This window comes from Halichoerus grypus, chromosome X (assembly GCF_964656455.1).
Source record: "Halichoerus grypus chromosome X, mHalGry1.hap1.1, whole genome shotgun sequence".
NCBI classification, from domain to species: Eukaryota; Metazoa; Chordata; class Mammalia; order Carnivora; family Phocidae; genus Halichoerus; species Halichoerus grypus.
In genome coordinates, this window is record NC_135727.1 from 114368666 (window position 1) to 114389926 (window position 21261).

The following is a 21261-nucleotide window of genomic DNA, read 5'->3' on the forward strand; positions in this document are numbered from 1 at the left end:
ATATAAATTAATGAGCCTATACAGTGCTAGAAAGGGGATGTCCACCCACTCCTGATGGGTATCATAAAGGACTTCAAAACTTTTGCCTTTATGTTCCAGGTGTCTCACAATAAGCATGGGTTGCTATTATAATAGGGAAAAAGAAATTAAATGGGGCCACTCAGTAACATATTTCTATACAGTAGCGACTGAACAATTCCTTATGGAACAACCTGCTATGTACTGACCCTATCCTTGGCCAGGGGCCCATCTTCCCCTCTCCCTCCCCACCCACTTCCCAAGTGGTATCCCCAGGTAGGACTTCGGTCAAGGTTATAGAAATTGCATTAATCTCTGCAGGTTCACTTGATGCCAGAATCTTCAGGAACATCCAACATTATGACGCCTAAGAGAAAAGGCAAAATGCAATTTATTCTCCTCTAGTTCGATCTGCTAAGCACTCATTGCCTGAGAAGGGTAAGGTAAAGCACCGAGATGAGACAAAAGGAATTACTCTGTACTGTCCCACGAGCCCTCCATGGGCTGGTGTTTTTTCCACATGACAGAAAAAACAGTGTAGGCTGCAAAGCGTCAAAACAGAGTATGTACGAAGAGTACGTCTGCGACCTGAACCAAGGCAAAAGAAAAAAACAAAAAGATTCACAGCTGAAAAGGTTTCACCAGAAAAATCACACTAGAATTCCTTCCATAAACTAAGTAGTGCCAACGTTTGGACTAGACGTTAAGGATTTTTTTCACCCTACTTAGAATCTATCTCCAGCCATGTCTGGAACTTTGTTCCCAAGACCTTCCAGAGCACAGTTAAGAATGAAGACCACAAACTGGGTTCAGAGGCCAAATTGGGCAGCAAATGTGTCTTATTCTAGCAGGCACAGACTTTTCAAAAAATTTAAAGTCAGTTGCCACTTAAAAACCAGATTTCAGGGCACCTGGGTGGCTCAGTCGGTTAAGCGTCTGCCTTTGGCTCAGGTCATGGTCCCAGAGTCCCGGGATCAGACTGAGAACTACATCAGGTTCCCTGCTCAGCGGGGAATCGGCTTCTCCCTTTCCCTCTGTCCCTCTCCATGCTCGTTCTCTCTCTCTCAAATAAATAAAATCTTAAAAAAAAAAAAAAAAAGATTTCACCTACCCACACTGTAGTGGGTGGAATGGTGGCCCCCAAAAAGATATGTCCACATCCTAACCCCCAGAACCTGGAAGGGTGACCTGATTTGGAAAAAGGTCTTTGCAGATGTAATTATGGATCTAGAGATGAGATCATCCTGGATTATGCAGGTGGGACCTAAATCCAAGGACAAGTGCCCTCATGACAGACAGAAGAGGAGAGACGGGGACAAAGAGGAGCAGGTGATACTGGTAACAGCCACAGGCCAAGAACACCAGGAGCCGCCCGCAGCTGGAAGAGGCAAGCAAGGGCTGTCCCCTAGAGCCTTTAGAAGGTCCACGGCCCTGCCAACACAGTTTTGAACTTCTGGCCTCCAGAACTGGGAGAGAATGTGTCTGTTGTTTTAAACTGCCCGATCTGTAGCACTTTGTTAGGGCAGCTCTGGCAGACGGATACACCCACCAAAACAGGTACTTTCAACTTCACTTAACAAACGATAGCAAATAGCGTAGCAAAAATGGCCGTGAGGGCATCCACCTTCTAATCTTTTGAGTTCCCGAACACAGACAGAGCTATTAGGATAGCACAACCAAAACTCACGGACAGCATTTAAAAACACAACTACATGAGTGTGCAGCCCCAAGCCCCCAAACAGGAGCAGGTGGGCACAAGTGTGTTCACCAGCAACTGTGTGAGAGGAAATCAGAAAGCAAAGGGACTTCACACTTCTCATAAAAATACCAGCTGGGGTTCACCCACAAGGAAGGCGTCTCCTCCTCTGAGACAGCAGCACCCAGGAGGGAGCAGGGACCTGGGTAGAGCCAGAGAATGTCAGCGTGGCCAAGCCCGATGAGAGCCAGCTGAACTGAGGCTGCATCCAGGAAAAAGCCCCTCATCAGGGAAAGACTCCTGGAGCGGAAAGCACACCACACACCCATCGCAACACAAGCATCAGGCAACACGGGTGGTGACCTCATGTCTCATTAGTCTCGCTCATTCCCAGCAAAAACTGTGCCTTTGGGAAACTCGTTTGGAAGAAAATAGCTGGCTTCACTATTCTGAAATTGGAAATTAAAAGGGGGAAGCCTGAATTATATCCTCTGAATGATATTCGGTTTTAAGACTGAAATCCACCCCCTAAAAAAATTCCGATTTCAAACTTCATCAAAAGAAGGGCCCTCGTTCAGTCTGTTTGTCACTGAAGCCTGGTGGGGTCAAGCTACCGCGGAAGTGACTGAGCTGCAGGGCGGGAAGGACAATGTGCCCAGCACGGCCCCGAGGCCCGCATAGCCCAGAACTACTTGCCCTCAACAGGAGAGCCACTATGTCATTATTCAATCCCTCCTTGGCTAGAATACACGTTTTCTGTTTTGAAAGTGCATAAAACAAATCATCACTCCTGGTAAATGGCCTCAAGACTGGGTTCTGTTGGCACATTACAAAACAGAACACAAATCCCCTATATGCTGGTGAAGGGGACGATCCAGACAGGGCCACCCTGTGCATCACTGGCCAGGCTGCGCAGGATAGGAGGACCTCGGCCCCAGGGCTGAGCCGGGGCAAACTCTCTCTTGGGCCAGGGAAAGGGGTGTCTTTGTCTAAAACACCTAAAACCCGGGGCGCCTGGGTGGCTCAGTCGTTAAGTGTCTGCCTTCAGCTCAGGTCATGATCCCAGGGTCCTGGGATCGAGCCCTGCATCGGGTTCCCTGCTCAGCCGGGAGCCTGCTTCTCCCTCTCCCGCTCTCCCTGCTTGTGTTCCCTCTCTCGCTGTGTCTCTCTCTGTCAAAAAATAAATAAAATCTTAAAAAAATAAAAATAAAAATAAAAATAAAACACCTAAAACCCTTGACTGCCGGCCAAATGCAGCACGGCAACCGCCCCCCTTTTTCTAGCTGGCACCATCAGTGGAAAGGTACTGAGGGGGCTAATGGAGGCCCTCCAACCAGGTTTCAAACTGAAGGAAAACATATTACGAAAGAAACCCAATGGTGAGTGTTACTTATGTCTATACTATGGGCTTGCCCCTCAGTTTAGAAGAAATCTGCCAGGTCTGAATGTTATTTCTGGCGGTCACCACCGCCTGGTCCCTTGTGGGCACTGAATGACCGTGCGCCTTTCTGCACTTTCCTCCTGTCTTCTCGTCCTCCACATTGCTCCCAGCCCTTGGAGACGATTCCAGAAAGGGGCTCCAGAGCTGAAACAACTGCCCAGCAACTCTTTTCCAGAACCAAGGTTTGAAAATGAAAACAAAGCCAAAGACATGAGCTCCACTAGGTTCAACGATGAGGCTCGCTTGGTCATCTTGATCTCAGGGGCTCAATAAATGCTTTGTGGGTAAATGAAAATTTATTTCAGTTGCCTAAATTAATCATCTATATTGCTGTATCTTTGCAGAGTTTCTAGAATATCTAAACCAGTGGTTTTCAATCCCAGCAGTGCATAATTACCTGGGGAGTTTTTAAAAGTGGTACGTCACATCCTAGACCAATTAAATAAAAATCTACGGGTGAGAACCAGGCATCGGTATTTTTCAGGGCTCCCTGGGAAATTCCAATACACAGCCATGGTTGAGAACCACCGAGCTAAACCACTAGATAAAAGAAAGAACAAGAAAACCCCACTATTTTCAAACTAATTAGTCGAGTCACCAAAAGGTTATAGAAAATGTTGAAAAAGGTCTGAAAAAAGCCTGAACTCCTTACTAACAGGCAGCCTAGGACATGTCCCAGAAAATGCTTTGCAGTTATCCAATTTCAACCTTCATGCCTGTCTAGTAAGAAACATGTAATATGACCAAGCAAAATGTACTTGGCTGTATCGGGGTTCCTCAACTGGGGTTGACAACATATGGTGTGAAGGACAGTCTTGTCCCTCACAGGACTTTGGCAATCCCAGTCATACACATTACATGTGGGTAGTCCCCCACTTTGTCTGAAGAGAAAAAAAAAAAGACCCCACACTCCCACTGCCCAGGGACAGAAGTGGGGCAGGCAATACAGTCCCTTGAGAACTACTAGATGCTCCATAGGAGTGAAAATAAGCCTGGGCTCAGAGCATGCCCAAATGTGGGAACACAAGACTGCAATGTCATAAGTGGCTACAAAATCAGAAAATTTGAAAGCAAATTCAAATGCTAAAAGAGATATAATCACACGGCTTTCAAGGACGCATGGTAATCCAAACTAGGCTAACAAAATGTTTGGCAGAAGTTCTTAGAAAACTCTGGCCAGGCAAGAATGATGTGCAACTCGTAGACGACTCAGCACTCCAAAGTGCGCAGCAACACAGTGACCTGTCCCAGGGCAAAATGTGTCCTTTGTCCACTAGACAACTCAATGTCCCCGTTTCCAGACCACTGCCCACTTTGTGTTTATTCAACAATAACTTAGAAAGAATCAACTTGGAGGTCTGGTCCAAATTAAATACATCACTACCAAAAGAAAGGAAGAGAGGATGAAAAGTGGGGTGGGGGGGCAGGGGCAAGGCATGAAGGCCCAAGTTTCATCTCCCTGCCTCATTTTCTCCCAGAGATCCATTTTTAGAGGCCGCTCTTGGAGCACTCTGACTCTGACCGTCAGCTCCATCCAGATGGCTGAATCCCAAATCCTTATACCCAAATGGAAACTGCTTTCTGCCTAACTGCTCAACACACTGTCCCAGTCAAGTCTGAAATAAGGCTTGGACTTCTCTATTCCCTCCCCCAGATGTTAATACCCTTGCCACTTAAAATCCCCCAGGATGCTCCCCTTGAAGCTTCTTACACAAATCACCCACCGCAGCCTCTCTGTCCCTCCAAACTCACTGGCCAGGCACCGCCCCCAACAGGCATCACGCCCTCAACCCTCAAGATGGGGACACCACTTTGCAGTGTCCCTTCCCTCCATCCCTCGTGGTCTGGGGCTGCCCTGTAATCGGCGCTCCATAAGGTGGGCAGCCCCAAGTGGACGTTCAGTTGAGCAACTGCACTCACCCAGGCTGACCAGCCCAAGAAGTGGAGGGATTTGTGCTGAATAAACACCTAAGACACCCGGCACCCTGGCAAAAAGGGGGGAAAACATCCTTCAGTTAGACCCATGCCCACTTTCTTCCATTTTAAGTAACGGCTAAGATCCTGTAACCTCCTCAACAAGGCGAATTCCAGTAGCGGCTGCCCTGAGGGAATAAGCAGTTCTCTTACTTCCAGAAAACACCTGCAGACCTCAACTTGCATCTTGAAGTCCTTTCAACTTCGAACACTTGAGCAAAGAAAACTCGGGACAGAGTGTGTGGCAGGCGCCCCTCGTGCAGGACCTTCAGCCTGCCCGGCCTTGGGCCAGAGCCGCCCTGGCCTCCTCCGCAAAGTCAGGGGGCTGGACCGGGCGAGTCGCTCCCATGCTAGCAGCATCCGGCTCGTGAAATTAGGAGACGAACTGCTATCCTTGCCAAGCGTATCTTTAATTACGAGCCCTGGAAATTCCACACCTCCCCATCAAGGCCCTGTCCCGTTACTTTGCTTCCTAGTTCTCCCCCGCGATGGCTCAAGCTAGTCCGTCGCGAGGGGTTGATGATCGCCGTCATGGCACCATGCCCAAGTGGTGGGGCCTAACGCCCGGCCTCCTCCCAGCTCGCCCCTCCTCCACAGAGCCTGGCATCTCCAGAGCCCGGTGCCCTTAACTCTCCTCCATCCTCTGATCCCACCAGCTGCCTCCCCCTCCCACTTCCACTTTCCATCCAGGTCAGGGGCCACCCCCACGCCACCCTCCTCCTGAGAGCTGGACCCCCCTAAAGGGGGGGGGAGTGGCAGCACGTACACTAGCAGCTCACAGCAAGGGGAAGCATCAAGGCGGGCATCCTTTCCCCCAAACCTGAGACACCCTGGTGTCAGAGAAGCGAAGAGCCAGGTTTGGGTTGTGTGGTTTCCCTTCACACACAGACCAGCTTTCGGGTTACCCTGATAGGCTCTTAGGCTTCCTCTAAACCTAAAGAAGAAAGGAAAACTGGACTCCAACACAGTTTGAAGCCATTCAAGTACCTGCTTTAAGCATCCACTCAGATGTCCTAATCTTGACAGTGGTGGTGCTTACATGACTGTATGCATTGGTCGAAACTCAGAACTGTACACAAAATTTCCTCGATGTAAATTATATAAAGTTTTTAAAAATCTATTCCAGGGGCGCCTGGGTGGCTCAGTTGCTAGGCGTCTGCCTTCGGCTCAGGTCATGATCCCAGGATCCTGGGATGGAGCCCCGCATCGGGCTCCCTGCTCCGCGGGAAGCCTGCTTCTCCCTCTCCCACTCCCCCTGCTTGTGTTCCCTCTCTCAACTCTCTCTCTGTCAAATAAATAAATAAAATCTTTAAAAAAAAAAAAAAATCAATGCTGATAGGCAGCAAGTCCAGATTACCGAAATCAAGTGATATACAGGGAAAGCCTTCATATTTCACAATTAAAAAGAGCTTAGCACTTACAATTATTTAAAAATTTGTTTTATTTTTAAATGTTAACAAAGAGGGTCTGTGTATCAGGAGACATCTCAGACATACAGAAGCCTAATAAATTCCCAGAGATTAAAGTGAAGGTCAAGCAGGTGGTTGCCTGGGCTATCTTACTTCGACAGCTTTGTCTTCAATTCCCGTGTCCAGTTCTTTTTACAACAGCTGCAAGATGATTAATCTCATCACACAACACCCAAGACAATGGCAACGTTCAGAGCAGCAGGTTTCACATTAATCAAAAAGTGGAAACCCAAACTGTCCGTGAAACTCTGACTGGATAAGCAAGCTGTGGTCTATCCATACCATGGACTATTTATTCAGCCATAAAAGGAATGCAGTACTGATATATGCTGGGACATGGATGGCATAATGCTAAATGAAAGAAGCCAGTCACAAAGGGTCACATGTTGTAGGATTCCATTTGTATGACAGAGCCAGAAAAGGCAAATCCCTAGACATAAAAAGCAAATTAGTGTATGCCAGGGACTGGGAGCAACTGGAGGCTAGGAGGAATGGGGATGATGGCTAAGGGGTAGAAGTTTCTTTCCGGGGTGATGAAAATGTTCTAAAATTGTGGTGATGGTCACCCAACTCTGAATGTACTGAAAATCATTTAAGTGTATACTTTAAATGGGGGAACGGTGTGGCATAGAAGTCTTCTCAATAAATCTGTCCCCAAAAATCCAAACATACAAGCTCCACTTTTAGATTCTCAGCTACTGTGAGGTAATCAAGGCAACAGAAAGTTCCAGAAGTGGGTTGCTCCCTTTCAACCAACCATAAGCCAGGCCCGAGGCAGCAGATTAAAGGGGCTGGCAGGGGCGGTCTCCTCTGCCCTCCCCCCCCCCCCCCGCGCCACAGACGTGTCACAGAAAAAGGAGTATCCGAGCAGCTGCTGTGTGCACTGTCCCGGGCACCGGACGGATGCAGCCCTGCAGCCAGGCTCAGCCTCAGTTCGTTCACGGCGGCAATGTACAGCGTAGCCGCTACAGTTAGGAACTGTAGCATATATTTGAAAGTTGCCGGGAGATTGAATCTTATAAGTTCTCATCACAAGGAAAAAAATTATTTAACTATGTGTGGCGACGGATCTTAACTAGCCTTCCTGTGGTGATCATTTCACAAGATATACAAATATCAAATCATCATGTTGTACAGCTAAATCTAATGCTTTATGTCCATTATATATTTCAACAAAAAAATTCTTTTAAATTTTTTGAATTTAAAAATCATAGCACTGAGATGGGGCCACAAAACATAGAGAGGGACAAATGACAATTTGGTGGGCTTGTTTTCAGAGCACAGCTCCTCCTCTTTCTCTTTTGAGAGCGTGCGGGCACGCGAGCGCAGGTGTGCGTGACAGCGAGAAGAGGGGCAGAGGGAGAGAGAGAATCCCAGGCAGACCCCCGCCGGGCACAGAGCCAGATACAGGGCTCGATCTCACGACCCTGAGAAATCAGACCCACGCTGAAATCGAGAGTCAGACGCTTAACCAACCGAGCCACGCAGGCACCCCCCAGAGCAGTTTCTGATGTTCATACAGAAGAACAACCAAACCAGGAAAAATTAGCTACAGAAAGAAAGAAAAAGACCTGCTGAATTGGATTGACAGCCATACAACACAACACAGAAATAACACCCAAGCTCTTTTCATGCAAGTGTGCATTAAAGAAAACCACATGGGGCTGTTTACAGTACCAACCACAGGGACTATTTCTTAAAACTCACATTACAGTACCCTAGGCATACAGTAAATGTGTTGCTAATTATTTCATTGCCCTGCCTTCCCTTTCCCACTGCAAGAGAACAGTTAGAAAGGCATTTCCCGTCACCCCCAACAGCTACTGAAAAGGGGGAAGAGCCTCACTCTACTCTAATATAACCACCTAGGTCTCTCCATGAGCCAATCTCCTTATGACATTAAAGAAGGGCTCACAAAAAGAGAATTTATGAGACACAACCCTAACCCCTCTTTAGTCTGGAACCCAAACAGTAATGCAGTATTGTACCCTCTTCTTCCTGGTAAACCCGTCACCCCCACAAGGCTACGGGAGTCTTCAAAGCAGCCACAACCCACAAGCCTCAGTCAGCACAGAGAGGGAGGCACCTCCACGGAGTGCTCATGTAGCTCAAACTATCCAGTCCTCACATTCTGACCTAGTCCACATGGGAGGCTAACCAAGAATTATAAAGAAAGGCACAGAAAGGGGAGATCATGCAAGAAGCCTGGCTTTCGCTTGGGGAGAAGATAACGAATTGTGGCCCTGAGAAGCTGGACATCTGGCCACCTGAACTCTCCCAGAAGGCGTCTTCTGAGCAACATAAGGTGTGCCTAGACTCCACGGGTTCAAGATCCATGTTTCCAGAAGAGGAAGTAGTAAACTCGGGCTAGAGCTGTGGAAGAGAGCAGAAGACCACCAACGCAGAAGACACTGTAGAGGCCAGGACCACAAAAAGCCCTCTCTGGGCGCTGTACTCAACCCAATAGGAAGAAGCCCAAGAAATGAGGTGAAACCAGACCCAGCAGCTGCAGAAAAGGGATGAGCAAAGTGGTAAGAGGGAACTGACAGGGTCTGAGGTGAGAGGAAAGGAGAAGACCTAAGGCACCTGGACCAGGAAAACTAACCAGCCCTTACACCTTTAGTTCACAACTGCCCTCCACTGTCCACTGTGAGGAGTGAAAAGCATCCCAGCTGCCGACTGCCACCTCCCCTTCATCTCACAAAGCAGTGGGATGCAATCAGGTTACAGGCTGGCCCAAGGTCAGACGGCCATGGCTTCCCTCAGCTCCATGCAGAAGAAAACCAGGTTTCTTTACCAAAGTAGAAACTGCGGGATCGCCACTTTTACTGTCCAGGAGCGCTTAACCAGTATCATGAACATCCAGCTCTCTTCCCACTGCCTTTAGGTGGGCAGAATACCCTACGGGTTCAGATCTATTGACCACTTGTGTTTCTGCAAACAATTCTAGGGTTTGTGCCCAAGCTTCTCTGCCAGGCTGCAAATCAACAATGAAATAATATTTCCAGAGATAAAGCAGTTTGGACTTTGTGTCGTCAAAAGTCACATTTTTATCAAGCCATCCCTGAGGTGACCCCCTGCACCTTCTCTTCTTCCAGCTTTGGCCAAGGCAGACTCAGCGAAGTCAACATTCAGGACTGCGCCCTTCAGAATGAACCTCCACGGAGATTACTCAGCACCCAGGAAGTACTGGAAAAGTTAAGTGCCACAGAGATGAAAGTCAAAGGACACAAGTCAAAACTCCCCGTACAGAGGGAGAAATGTATACTATGATGGATTCCAGATGAGAAAAAGGCCATGTGGGGGCCTGGGAATCTGTACTTGAATGTCTTTCCAGATGGCTCTAAAGCAAGCCACACTGGACTTAGTCTGAAGGCATGGGTGGACAAACTTGTTCCTTAAAGGGCCACACAGTAAAGATTTCAGGATTTGGCAGGCCAAATCAGGGCCCTGTCAGCTACCAGAAGGCCATACAAAGGAGGCCAAAGAACAGGATGTGGCCCAAGGGCCCAAGTTTGTTGACCCCCCGTCTAAGGTCTTTTCCAGCTCTAAATTCCTAACCAACAGGCACAGGGACGCTCAGCTGTAATTCTACAACCTGAATTTCCAGAAGTGACATTCTTAGCATTTGGGACTAGAATAATCTGAGGAATACTTCCTCCATTCAAGTTAGCAATTTATTAAATGCGGGGGGACAAAATAACAGCTAATAACCCATATAACCAGGACCCCAGTAGACACCAAAAGGATAATAAAGGAATTCTACAAACAACTCTACACATAAATTTAGCGACTTAAAAGGAAATGGGCCAATTCCTCAAAAAACACAAACTACCACAACTTACCAATAAGAAGTAATCTGAAGAGCCCTATAACTACCAAAGAAATTGAATCCATAATCTAAAAACTCCCCAAATAGAAATCTTGAGGGCCAGATGGGTTTCACTGGAGAGTTCTACCAAACATTTAAAGAAGAATAACACACTTCTATACAAAATCTCTTGCAGAAAACAGAAAAGGAATGCCTAATTCATTTTATGAAACCATTGTCCTAATACCAAAACCAGAAAAAGACAGTCCACAAAGAGAAACCTACAGACCAGTATCCCTCGTGAATATATAAACACAAAAGTCCTTTGCAAATCCTTAACAAATAAGAATTCAGCAATAGGGGCGCCTGGGTGGCTCAGTCCGTTAAGCCTCTGCCTTTGATTAAGCCTCTTGCCTTCGGCTCAGGTCAGGATCCCAGCGTCCTGGGATGGAGCCCCGGCCTCAGACTCCCTGCTCTGCTCCCTGCTCAGCGGGGAGTCTGCTTCTCCCTCTCCCTCTGCTGTTTCCCTGCTTGTGCTCTCTCTCCGTCAAATAAAGTCTTTAAAAAAAAAAAAAATTCTGCTTTCACTTAAAGAGCTCCTTTAAATAAAGGAAGACCAACCTTCAAATCGCATGCCATTGCATTATTTTCTGCCTCTTCTTTTGCCAGCAGAACTTTCCTTATCTTTCAGTAAGTTAAATTCACCCCTCTTTATAACTGAGCGTCTTTATCCACTGGCACAATCTCAAAGTACTCAGCCCTAAGTACTGCAATTAGTGCTAAGTGTTTTATGTATCATTTGACACTCTTCCAAACATTTTATTGGACATCCCACCCAACAACACAGTGTGTGGGATCTGGGGATCATTAGCACCTTCATGCAGAGGGAGAAAGTAAGGCGCATGTGAAACTACCCGGAGGGTCATCTAGAAGATGCTACCGGTTCTTAGCAGCTCCTTTTGGGTTTGCTGCTTAGCACATAAACACATCTGATCCCAAGTATGGCCACTAGCTCAGTGGCTCCTTCCGGAACACAGATGACAGTATCAGTTTAATGAAATCCAGGCCCACCACAACTTAGGGCCCCAGAGTTGTTTTTCCTGGGGTCTGGATAAGTGCCTAGTCGTAAGGGTTTCAAAGAGCATTCATGCAATGGTTTACATACTTGCTTTAAAGATTCAATTGAGGAGGCTTCCTGACTCTTCACAAGAACTGGGCGTGGAAGCAAAGTCCCATGAAATGGTGGCCGGCACGGCCCGGGTTACAACCGCTGGAGGCAAACGCCTGCCGTGTGCAGGACTCCAGAAACTCAACTCACTCACAGCTTTCCTGAACACGCTTTTCAACAGATGCCCAACCACAGCCCAGGCACTTCCGAACCGATCCTTACCTGCCGAGGAGCAGTACAACCGCGCCCGTCTCAATTCACATTACAAAGCCCGTCATTCCAAACTGTACCGGGTACCACGCCTGACGCCAGCAGCTCTAACTTTCCCAAGCTCGGAGCCCCTGCACCTCGGTCGTCTCCCAACAAGGTAACAAAGGCCTGGGCGGCCATTCAGATACAGCCCATTTCATGACACAATTAAGATGCAAAGAAGATTTCGAAAGTGGTTTAACTCCTCCACTGCAAAACCTTCCATTATGTGTAGACGATTTCCTCACGCTCTAAATATCGCTTAGTATCTTAAGTACTTTTTCAGTTTCCAATCTGAGAAGTTAAGACCATTCTATTTTTATTTGCTTCTCTCCTTGTTAGGTTGAAGACCTTTATGTATACCTCTATTGCCGCAGCTGGTATGTTTTTCTCTCCTACATTACCTAATCATAAGCTTTTGTTTTTAAGGGTATACCGGTTTCTATTCATAAGACCTTCTGGCTTGCTGTTAAAAATACTAAATTGTTGCCACACATGATACATACATTTTCTATCTCGTCTTTTTAATTTTAGCCAACTTAAAAGCACCTCCCCCCCCCAAACACACACATATACACACACACGGCAAAGTGTCTACTAGCTGGTTATGCAGTTGGAAAATGCTATCCTGAAGAAATGTCACATGCAGGGCTTCAGATTACTTGAAAATGCACCTCTCTCATTAGCTGGGGTAGAGATTGTTCTTAATGCCTGGATGATGGAGTCAATTTCTTAAACAGCTGTTATCCCTTCCACAGCACTTAAAATAACGACAGAGAACGACCAAATAACTAGATGAGGCTTCTTGAGATAAAGCACAAATTCGTTTTACCATACGCTACCTCCACAGGTTTAAAGAAATGGGTGTAACTTTGGGACTACACTCTTAAAAAGATTATGGTTTATACAATTTTTTAATGGCAAGCTCACAAAACTAATTCCCAGCAATGTGCAATTACTCAGCCTGCAGTCAAATACAGCCTGATTCGTGCAATTAAGAATCTTTTGCAGAGTTGGGGGAAAGAGTTAAAAAAAAAAAAGCAAAAGAGTGTGCCAAATGAAGGGAGATTCCATTGAGACCTCCCCCAAACAGCCCATAAAACATTTGCAAACAGCATTCAAGTACGAGAGAATACCTAAAGGACGAAAAATGCCTGCCCCAGAGCTGTTAAATTCTGAGTCTGGGTGCCTCCCAGCTACTTGGAAGCACAGGGAGTGTGAGACTCAAATGTGCGCAAGGGTAGGGACAGCTGGGCAGAAATGGCCCCAGGAGGGGCTGACAAGGTGATGAGGACACACAGGAGGCTTTTTAAATGAGAAAAGGGATAGGAGGAATCTGTTGAGTTTGTGGTGATCGAGCCCTTCCCCAAAATGGAGACACTGGGAGACTGTGGCCAAGAAGTGTAGCCAGGAAAAAGGTGAGCAAGGAATCTGAGAGCGTAGCAAGCACAATGTGCAGGACTTAAGGACTGGCTGCCTGGTACTTGGGGTAGGGGGACGCCCCACGTTCCTGATACAAGGGTTTTTTGTTTTTAATGAGGATCCTACTATACTGATTCTCGTACTTAATTAGCATCAGAATTACTGGGAGGAAGCTGGTTAAAAATGCAAATTCCAGAAACTCCTCCAGCCCAGACCGTGATTCAGTCAATCTAGAAAAGGACCCAAGCATGCATTTCCCCCTTCCCAGGCATCCGCCCCCTTAAGGCTACATTGTTAAAGCCGGTACGTGGGGGCGGGGGGTGTTATCACAATGGTAAAGTGTTACAACAAGGGATGATAATGCTGAGACAAAGGGGAAAGCTTTTTCTCCTCTTGAACAACAAAACACTCGATGCGATCAAAACTGGATTTTTTTAGGTTTTGTGCTTATAGCTATGAATCGCACAAAGACGATATGCTTCTACCAGAAAGCAGCTCAACAAATAACACGAAAACAGTGGGAGCTCTGAGGATGGGAGGAAGGCTCAGGAAATCAGGGAGGGAGGGTCACCAGAAGCCAGTGCTGGCCAAGCCCTCTGCTCCTAACCGACCCCAGGGCAAACCTAGGAGGAAGGTAAGGCCCACCCTCCCTCTATGACTATTGATTTATGCATAATGGAGACTTCCAAAAAGAACCAGGGAAATTTCGCTGATGATCTGTCATCTGCATTAGAGCATCGGCTTAGCTAGAACTTACCCCGGGGATTCTCTGCCCCAGCACTATTGACATCTTGGGCTGTCAACGCTGTGGGGGGCCTGTCCTGTGCAATGGAGGGTGTTGAGCAAGCACCCCTGACCTACGAAATGCTAGTAGCACCTCCCCACTTATGATAACCAAAAATGTTCCCAGATACTGCCAAATGTCCCCAGGAAGGGGGAGGAAGGGAGACAGAGTCGTTGAGAATCACTGCCTTAAACTAAGAGGCTTCGCAGTTGTGGAATTAACAAAGGCCTTGGAATCAAATAGACAAAGCTTTGAATCCCAGCTACCCCATTTATTAGGTGAAAAGCTTCAATGGGCCTATTTATTCATCTTTAAAATGGGGATAACAGGACCTACCACAGGGTTGTTGTGAGGATTACGTAAAATAACGTGTAATGCGCTTAGGGCAATGCCTAGCCCAGGAGGCAACTAATAAATACCGGCTTTCATGTTTTCAAAGAGACGTCTGTCTTGAAGAGGAACCAGAGACATTTGCTTACAGCTCTGGCCTTGACTGGAAACCTACTGGGCCTAAAAGAAACAATATACAGAAATGGCACTCTCCCTTCCCTGTCCAGGTAGGGGGTCTGAACCAGGGGTCCATGGACTTCCCAGGGGCCAGTGATTCCCAGGGGCCAGTGGATACAATTCAGGGGGGTCTGTGAACTCAGATGGGAAAAAAAAAATACACATCCTTATTTTCACTAATTGAAATTTAGCATTTTCTTCAGTTATGCTTGTAAAACCACACATCAACTATGGTGGCTATCGTCACCAATAAAATCTCACAGCTTTTTCTTACAACACAGCTGAAATACGATTTTCTCAGCTCTACTTCGAAATTGTGGAAGTTATTAGGCCTGATGCTAGAATCATGTTATTTAATGTGCTACTGAAGAAGCACATATTACTAGTCTACATATTTGGGACTTTCTTGTTTATTTTGAAAATTGTGTTTTAAAGTAATTGGGTTACTTTATGCATTTAAAATTCTTACTCTGAGGGGCACCTGGGTGGCTCAGTTGGTTAAGCGTCCGACTCGACTTCGGCTCAAGTCATGACCTCAGGGTTTGAGATGAGCCCGCTTCGGGCTCACCGGGCTCACGTGCTGGGCTTGAAGCCTGCTTAAAATTCTCTCCCCCTCTTCTCCTCCCCCACTCCACTCCAAAAAAAAAAAAAAAGTAAAATTCTTACTCTGAGGCTCCACAATCTTCCTTGATAAGGGTCAAAGGCATAAAATTAGAACCCCTATCCTAAATCTTTTTGGTTAAGCCCAATTCCTAAGCAGCCTTCTATTAATTTATTAAACAAGATCTTTGTTAGAAAACTACTTTCTGGGGGTGCCTCAGTCGTTGGGCGTCTGCCTTCGGCTGAGGTCACGATCTCAGGGTCCTGGGACCGAGCCCCGCATCGAGCCCCAGGCTCCACATCGGGCTCCCTGCTCAGTGGGAAGCCTGCTTCTCCCTCTCCCGCCCCCCCGCTTGTGTTCCCTCTCTGGCTGTCTCTCTAATAAATAAAAATCTTAAAAAAAAAAAAAAAGAAAGAAAAGAAAAAAGAAAACTACTTTCTGAATTGGAGTAACATAAGTCACTTTGTTTCCCTACATCAACTATAGATCAGCGGTCCAGAACCCGAACGTAAGAGCATCAGGCAGGTTTCCTCACTCAGGACCCGTATATGTGTGTCTCATTTTCCCCCTAGGGTACTTGAACTAGTTTTCCATCTTGACCATAACATCAATCAGGTGCATTTTAACCAGCACTTATCAAACATCTATGAGGTACCAGAATTGTGTCCAGGATACAGACACTGGAGGCCGGCCTTCGCAGATACTCCCAGCCCGGGGGAAGAAATGAGACAGGGAGAGGAGGACTGCTCAAGCTTTGGAGGGCTGACTAGCCAGAGGCTTGTTTGCTCTAACAGGGCAGGCAGAGGCTGTGCGTACCACACCACACTCCCCTCTGGATACCCAGCCCGCTTGCTGCCTAGTGTATATGACTAGGAACAAATCGTGTGTCCTCCACCAGCCCAGAGATGCTCAAACCATACAAACAAGGGACATGTTTATTCTTGTTAGCCTCAGCTGAGAAATCACAAAATGTTTTCTGGGTTCAGGAGTCCTCAGAATCCAATACTTCACTTGCATGATGACCAAAGATGAGGTTTTGTTTTTTAGCAAAAATTAAAATTTCCCGAGTTATGTCATCAGCCACAACACTAAACAGGCACCACCAGGCCCAACCTATAATTGCCCTTAGTGGTCCAGTGGCTGCTGGGTACTAGCTGGCTTGCACTGGTAACTAAGTTATATGGAATCGCAATATAACAACATAACTAAGTGGTTCAAGTTTAATTCCATTAAAATCACATCATGGAACTGGAGCATTAGTAAGGATTACTGACAAATGGGAAAAAGAACATGAATCCAGGCTCCACAGGCATTTGACTCACCCCTGAGTCACATCCAGTACTCACCATGCCAAGACTAATGCCTTTTGACTCATTATTATCAATTAAAATAAATGTTTTTGGAGACCTCACACACAGGTGGTAGATTTCTCACCAAGTGCCCCTAACTGAAACTTCGAAGAACTTACAAGATCCCCATCTAGCCAGATTCCCTTATTTTCCAAGTGTAGACACCTACTGACAGCAAGGGTAACATGTCTCCCCAAATTAAGTAATGGGGGAACACAGTAAGAATCAGAGTTCTCGGGGTGCCTGGGTGGCTCAGTCGATTTAAGCGTCTGCCTTCGGCTCAGGTCATGATCCCAGGGTCCTGGGATCAAGCCCCACCTGGGGTGCCCTGCTCAGCGGGGAGCCTCCCTCTCCCTCTACCCCTGCTCGTGCTCTCTAATAAATAAAATCTTTTTTAAAAAAAATAAATACTAAAATAAATAAATACTAAAAAAAAAAAATCTTACTCCCAAAACACTTTTGTAGGGTCTCAAGAACTAACAAAGATGAATGTATACACATCCCCCTCCTTAGTATTATTTCTTCCTAGAATGTTCCTCAGCTCACCATCAAAATTTTCTCATCTTTAAGGTTAACAGGCTGAAAGGGGCGCCTGGGTGGCTCAGTCGGTTAAGCATCTGCCTTCAGCTCAGATCGTGATCCCGGGGTCCTGAGATCCAGTCCCGCATCGGGCTCCCCACTCAGCGAAGGAGTCTGCTTCTCCCTCTACCGCTCCTCTCTGCTCATGATCTCTCTCAAATAAATAAAATCATAAAAAGTTTTAAAAAAAAGATTAACAGGCTGAGAATTAAGGATAATTGGCTGGGAATGTTTGTTTTTTTATTTTCTCCTTGCCCAACTGAATTATTTAGATACCACTTCCACACCTTGCCAGCTTAGAATCTGCCAGTTTCTCCTGCTCTCCTCTAAACTATGTGTCTATGGTTCTCTCCCTCTCTGGCCAATGTCAGCCCCAAGTGTTAAAGTTCTCTTGCTTGGGGCACCTGGCTGGCTCAAGTCTGAAGAGCATGTGACTCTTGATCTCCCTGACATGAGTTCAAGCCCTGCGCTGAGCACAGAGATTACTTAAAAGAAAAAAAAAAATTAGGGGCGCCTGGGTGGCTCAGTCGCTTAAGCGTCGGCCTTCGGCTCAGATCATGATCCTGGGGTTCTGGAACAGAGCCCCGCGCCAGGCTCCTTGCTCAGCAGGGAGCCCCCTTCTCTCCCTCTGCGCTTGTGTGCGCTCTCTCAAATAAAGATTTTTTTTAAAAGATTTTATTTATTTATTTGCCAGAGAGAGAGAGAGAGGGAGAGTATAAGCAGGGGGAGCGGCAGGCAGAGGGAGAAGCAGGCTCCTCGCTGAGCAAGGAGCCCGATGTGGGACTAAGGATCCCAGGACCCTGAGATCATGACCTGAGCCAAAGGCAGACGCCCAACCATCTGAGCCACCCAGGCGCCCCATCAAATTAATAAATCTTTTTTAAAAATTTAAAAAATAAAGTTCTCTCTCCTTTTCTTCATAAAGTGAAGGTTGCCCCGCACTTTTACAACAGAACATAGAAGCCCATTGTGAGCCATCATTTCAACATACCACACCTGAATTAAGCTGAAAGCTGTTTAAGGCTTCAGGCACCGACACAGACTGAGAGAAGTGCCAGAATCTTCCAAGCCTCATCCTGATACTACCCTCCTTAGAGCCTAGAAAACCCATGTTCAATAAGTACAGGTCAATGTTCACACATGCTTCCACCAAGGACACTTCCTAGACTCACCTCTTAGCAGCTAGGTGACCCTGAACCACTAGTTCTTCCTCAAGCCTCATCCTCCTCACCTCTAAATTCAGTATGCAAGAACCTTCACTAAGCACTAATCCGTAAAGTTGGCAGGATAATTACTCAACAAAACCTTAGCCATCTCACACCCAACACTAGCTGCACGCCCCAATCACCATTTTATTTCCTGACTCTCCCAGTCATCTCCCTTCTCTCTATCCTCAACTAAGAAATGTGGGAACTAAAAAATGCTTTGTTTTCTCAGTCACTTCCCAACCACCGAATACACCGACATTACTTAAGAACCTTTTGGTGTTTTAGGGCAACTCCCTTAAAATTAAGCCCTATTAAGTGTGCACCGTCCTTCCTTGTTTTTTTTTTTTTAACCACCGGGAGGATAATACTCAGAAAGGTTGAGACGTTAAGGCCAAAGTCCCATGCAGAGCCAATCAAGAAAGACAAGGTCTTGCTTCAAATCCTCAAAGTTTTGTTTTGTTTTTAATTAAATCTTTGCCTTCGGAGAGCCTTTAAGCTTGGGGGAGAAAAATGCAAAATGAGATTTCAGAACTTCAAGAAAGGAGAAGAGAAAGACAGAAAGTGAAAAAGTCATGGTTTTAAGTGGGAACAGAAAAGGTTGCTCCATCCAATTCAAGGAAAACGGTGAAAAGGCAAGATATGGATGAGATGCTCCAAGTGGGATGTACAGGAAGCGCAGATTCAAGTCTGCAGCACTTATAGGTTTAAAAGCCACCAGAAAAAAAGGCTGGCAGCCCTACCCCTCCCCCCCCCACGTTAGAAACACCCAAAGAAAAGCATGCAAAATACCCTTCCCCTTCGTAATTCCTGCACACAGTTCCGACTTTCCAGCCCTCTGTTCTGGCCGGCTGTGTTCCGAGCCTCCAAGACTCGGGGAGTTTTAGTTCCCGCGCCCAGACCTCACCTCCCCCCCCCATAATCAACGTTTCCTTTCCCGCCCCCCGTCCCTTTCCGCGGGACCCGTCTCCTACGCAGTCGGCTAAGAATTCTGCAAGCGCGGCGCGCTCCTGCCCCAGCCCCGGCTCCCACGAGGGGAGCCCCCGCCCCAGGGTGGAGGGAATTTACCCGCCTCCGAGAACAGGAAAAGGTCACGCGGGCGGCCCCGCGCGGCGCACGCCCCCCGCCCCTGCACTCCCGCCCTAAGGGGGGGCCCGCGGACGTTGGGGGGGTGTTCCTCCCGAGCCGCGCGGCGCGAAGGGGACCCTCGCAAGGGCGGCCACGCCCGCACGGGGCGCGGGTGGGCGACCCGGGCCTCGAAGGGCGGCGCCGCCGGAGGAGGGCTGTGGGGGAAAGCGGCCCCTCCAGGCCCCGCGCTGCGGCGGGGACCGACTGGAGCGCGGCCTCCGCCCCGGCCGCCGGTGCACGCGGCCCCGCAGCGCGCTCGGCGCGGCAGCCGGAGAGACGCCGGGGCCGCGCGGGCCGTCCGCATTGTTCGGCCCGCGGCGCGCGCCCCGCCCGGTCCCCGCTGGCCCCAGCCCGGCGGGCGGCGCGGGCGGCCGGGCAGGTGGCGGCCGCGCGCCCTCACCTTTGGCGCCGAGCTTGAAGTCGAGCGTGCTGTGCCGTACTGCTGCCATAGTGAGGCGAGGCCCTGTGCCATGCCTGGGGGAGGCGGCCGCGGGAGACTGGGGGGCCGCACGGCGTGTCGGGCTGCGGCCGGCGGGGAGTGAGCCGCGCCGGGGAGGCCGAGGGTAGGAGGTGGGAGGGACCGCCGGGAGCGATCCGGGGCGCGGGGGCGGGGTCGGGCCCGCCTCCGGGAGGGAGGAAGCGAGGACGCCCGCAGCCCCGAACTTAGAGCGCAGGGTGTGGGGCCTCGCTAATGTAATGGTGGAAACGTGGGCGCCGTGCTCCCCGCCGTGCGTCACCAATGGCCGCTCCCGCGCCGAGGATCGGGCGGGCGCTCCCGCCATCCGTTAGGTCACCTTAGGTTTGAACAGCGCAGCACGACTTCCGGGGGGCCCACCCCCTACACATCCACACGTCCCCAGACCATCCCCCAAGCCAGGGCCCCTCTTATTTCCTGGCTAAGTCAAGAAAATCAAATGCTAGGATCCACCCTGTAGTCCAAAAGTACTGCCGCCTTTTCCTTAACTCTTCAAATGCTACAGTTAAACCCATCAGAATTATTGCCATTATTATTAGCAAGGGTCGGCTTGCATTTCGGGACCAAATAAAAACCTCTTGCGTATTTAAGTTACCTACGTTTGCATGAAAAATGGGAATGGTGGAGAAGCAAGTCAGAGGATAAGGTTAATGTTGATTTGGGAAATTACAGATTCCAGAGTTGCTCCTCCATTACAGATGCCCCTGTTCGAGGCGGTGAACCTTTCCGCTGTGGGCTTCTCTTTGACTTTGGGCTTATGGCTGCTATTCAACACGATGTGGCAAAGGAGAGAACATCAGTGCGCCCTAAAGCCCTCCTTTATTCCACTGACAGTCTCACTAGGCAAATGCTTCCATCATCCCGTCAGTCTTCTGTGCGTCTCTCAGGGTCCGGAAGCTCCGCAGGAATCGCTATAATGGCCGGACAAAGTTTAAATCTGACCTTCTGTACCCTCATAAAAGCATGAAGAAACTACGTATTAAACTCGCCTCTCCCAAGAGCAGTCCCCACTGGCTGTTTTCCTGAGTCCTTCACCATTCTACAAGAACTGGGCAGTATCTTCCCAAGTGTTTTTTAACAGGCCATCCTGTTAAGAACTGGATCTCCTTTTTAGCACTTGCTCTGCGTGTTTTCCTTTCTTCCTGGATCCCAGAGTCTCAATTTCACGAGCTATTCTGTTATCTCAGCCTTCGGTCCAGCTACCTTAGATTGCAGTGCCTGCTCTCGTCCTTGGACATCCTCCAGTTCTTGCCACTCCTCCGGAGTCCGGTCAGGGGGACACAGTTGTCCCTTGTTGCGCTACATGGACAGCAGGACTCCAGAGGTCTCAAGTGTCGCAGGGTGGGCCTCTAGGGCATGTGACCTGCGCAATGGCACAGGGTCCC

The 21261-nt window shown here is 48.2% G+C and overlaps 1 protein-coding gene across 1 annotated transcript in view; it reads right to left on the reverse strand.

Annotated features, from left to right (window-relative positions):
* The window catches only part of SMS (spermine synthase), a 48381-nt gene extending 28183 nt beyond the window's left edge, over positions 1 to 20198 (reverse strand). The window contains exon 1 of the mRNA XM_078065246.1: positions 19802 to 20198. Within this exon, the coding sequence (XP_077921372.1) occupies positions 19802 to 20183 (382 nt within the window). The 5' untranslated portion in view covers positions 20184 to 20198. The remainder of the gene's footprint in view (positions 1 to 19801) is intronic.
* Positions 20199 to 21261: the final 1063 nt, after the last annotated feature.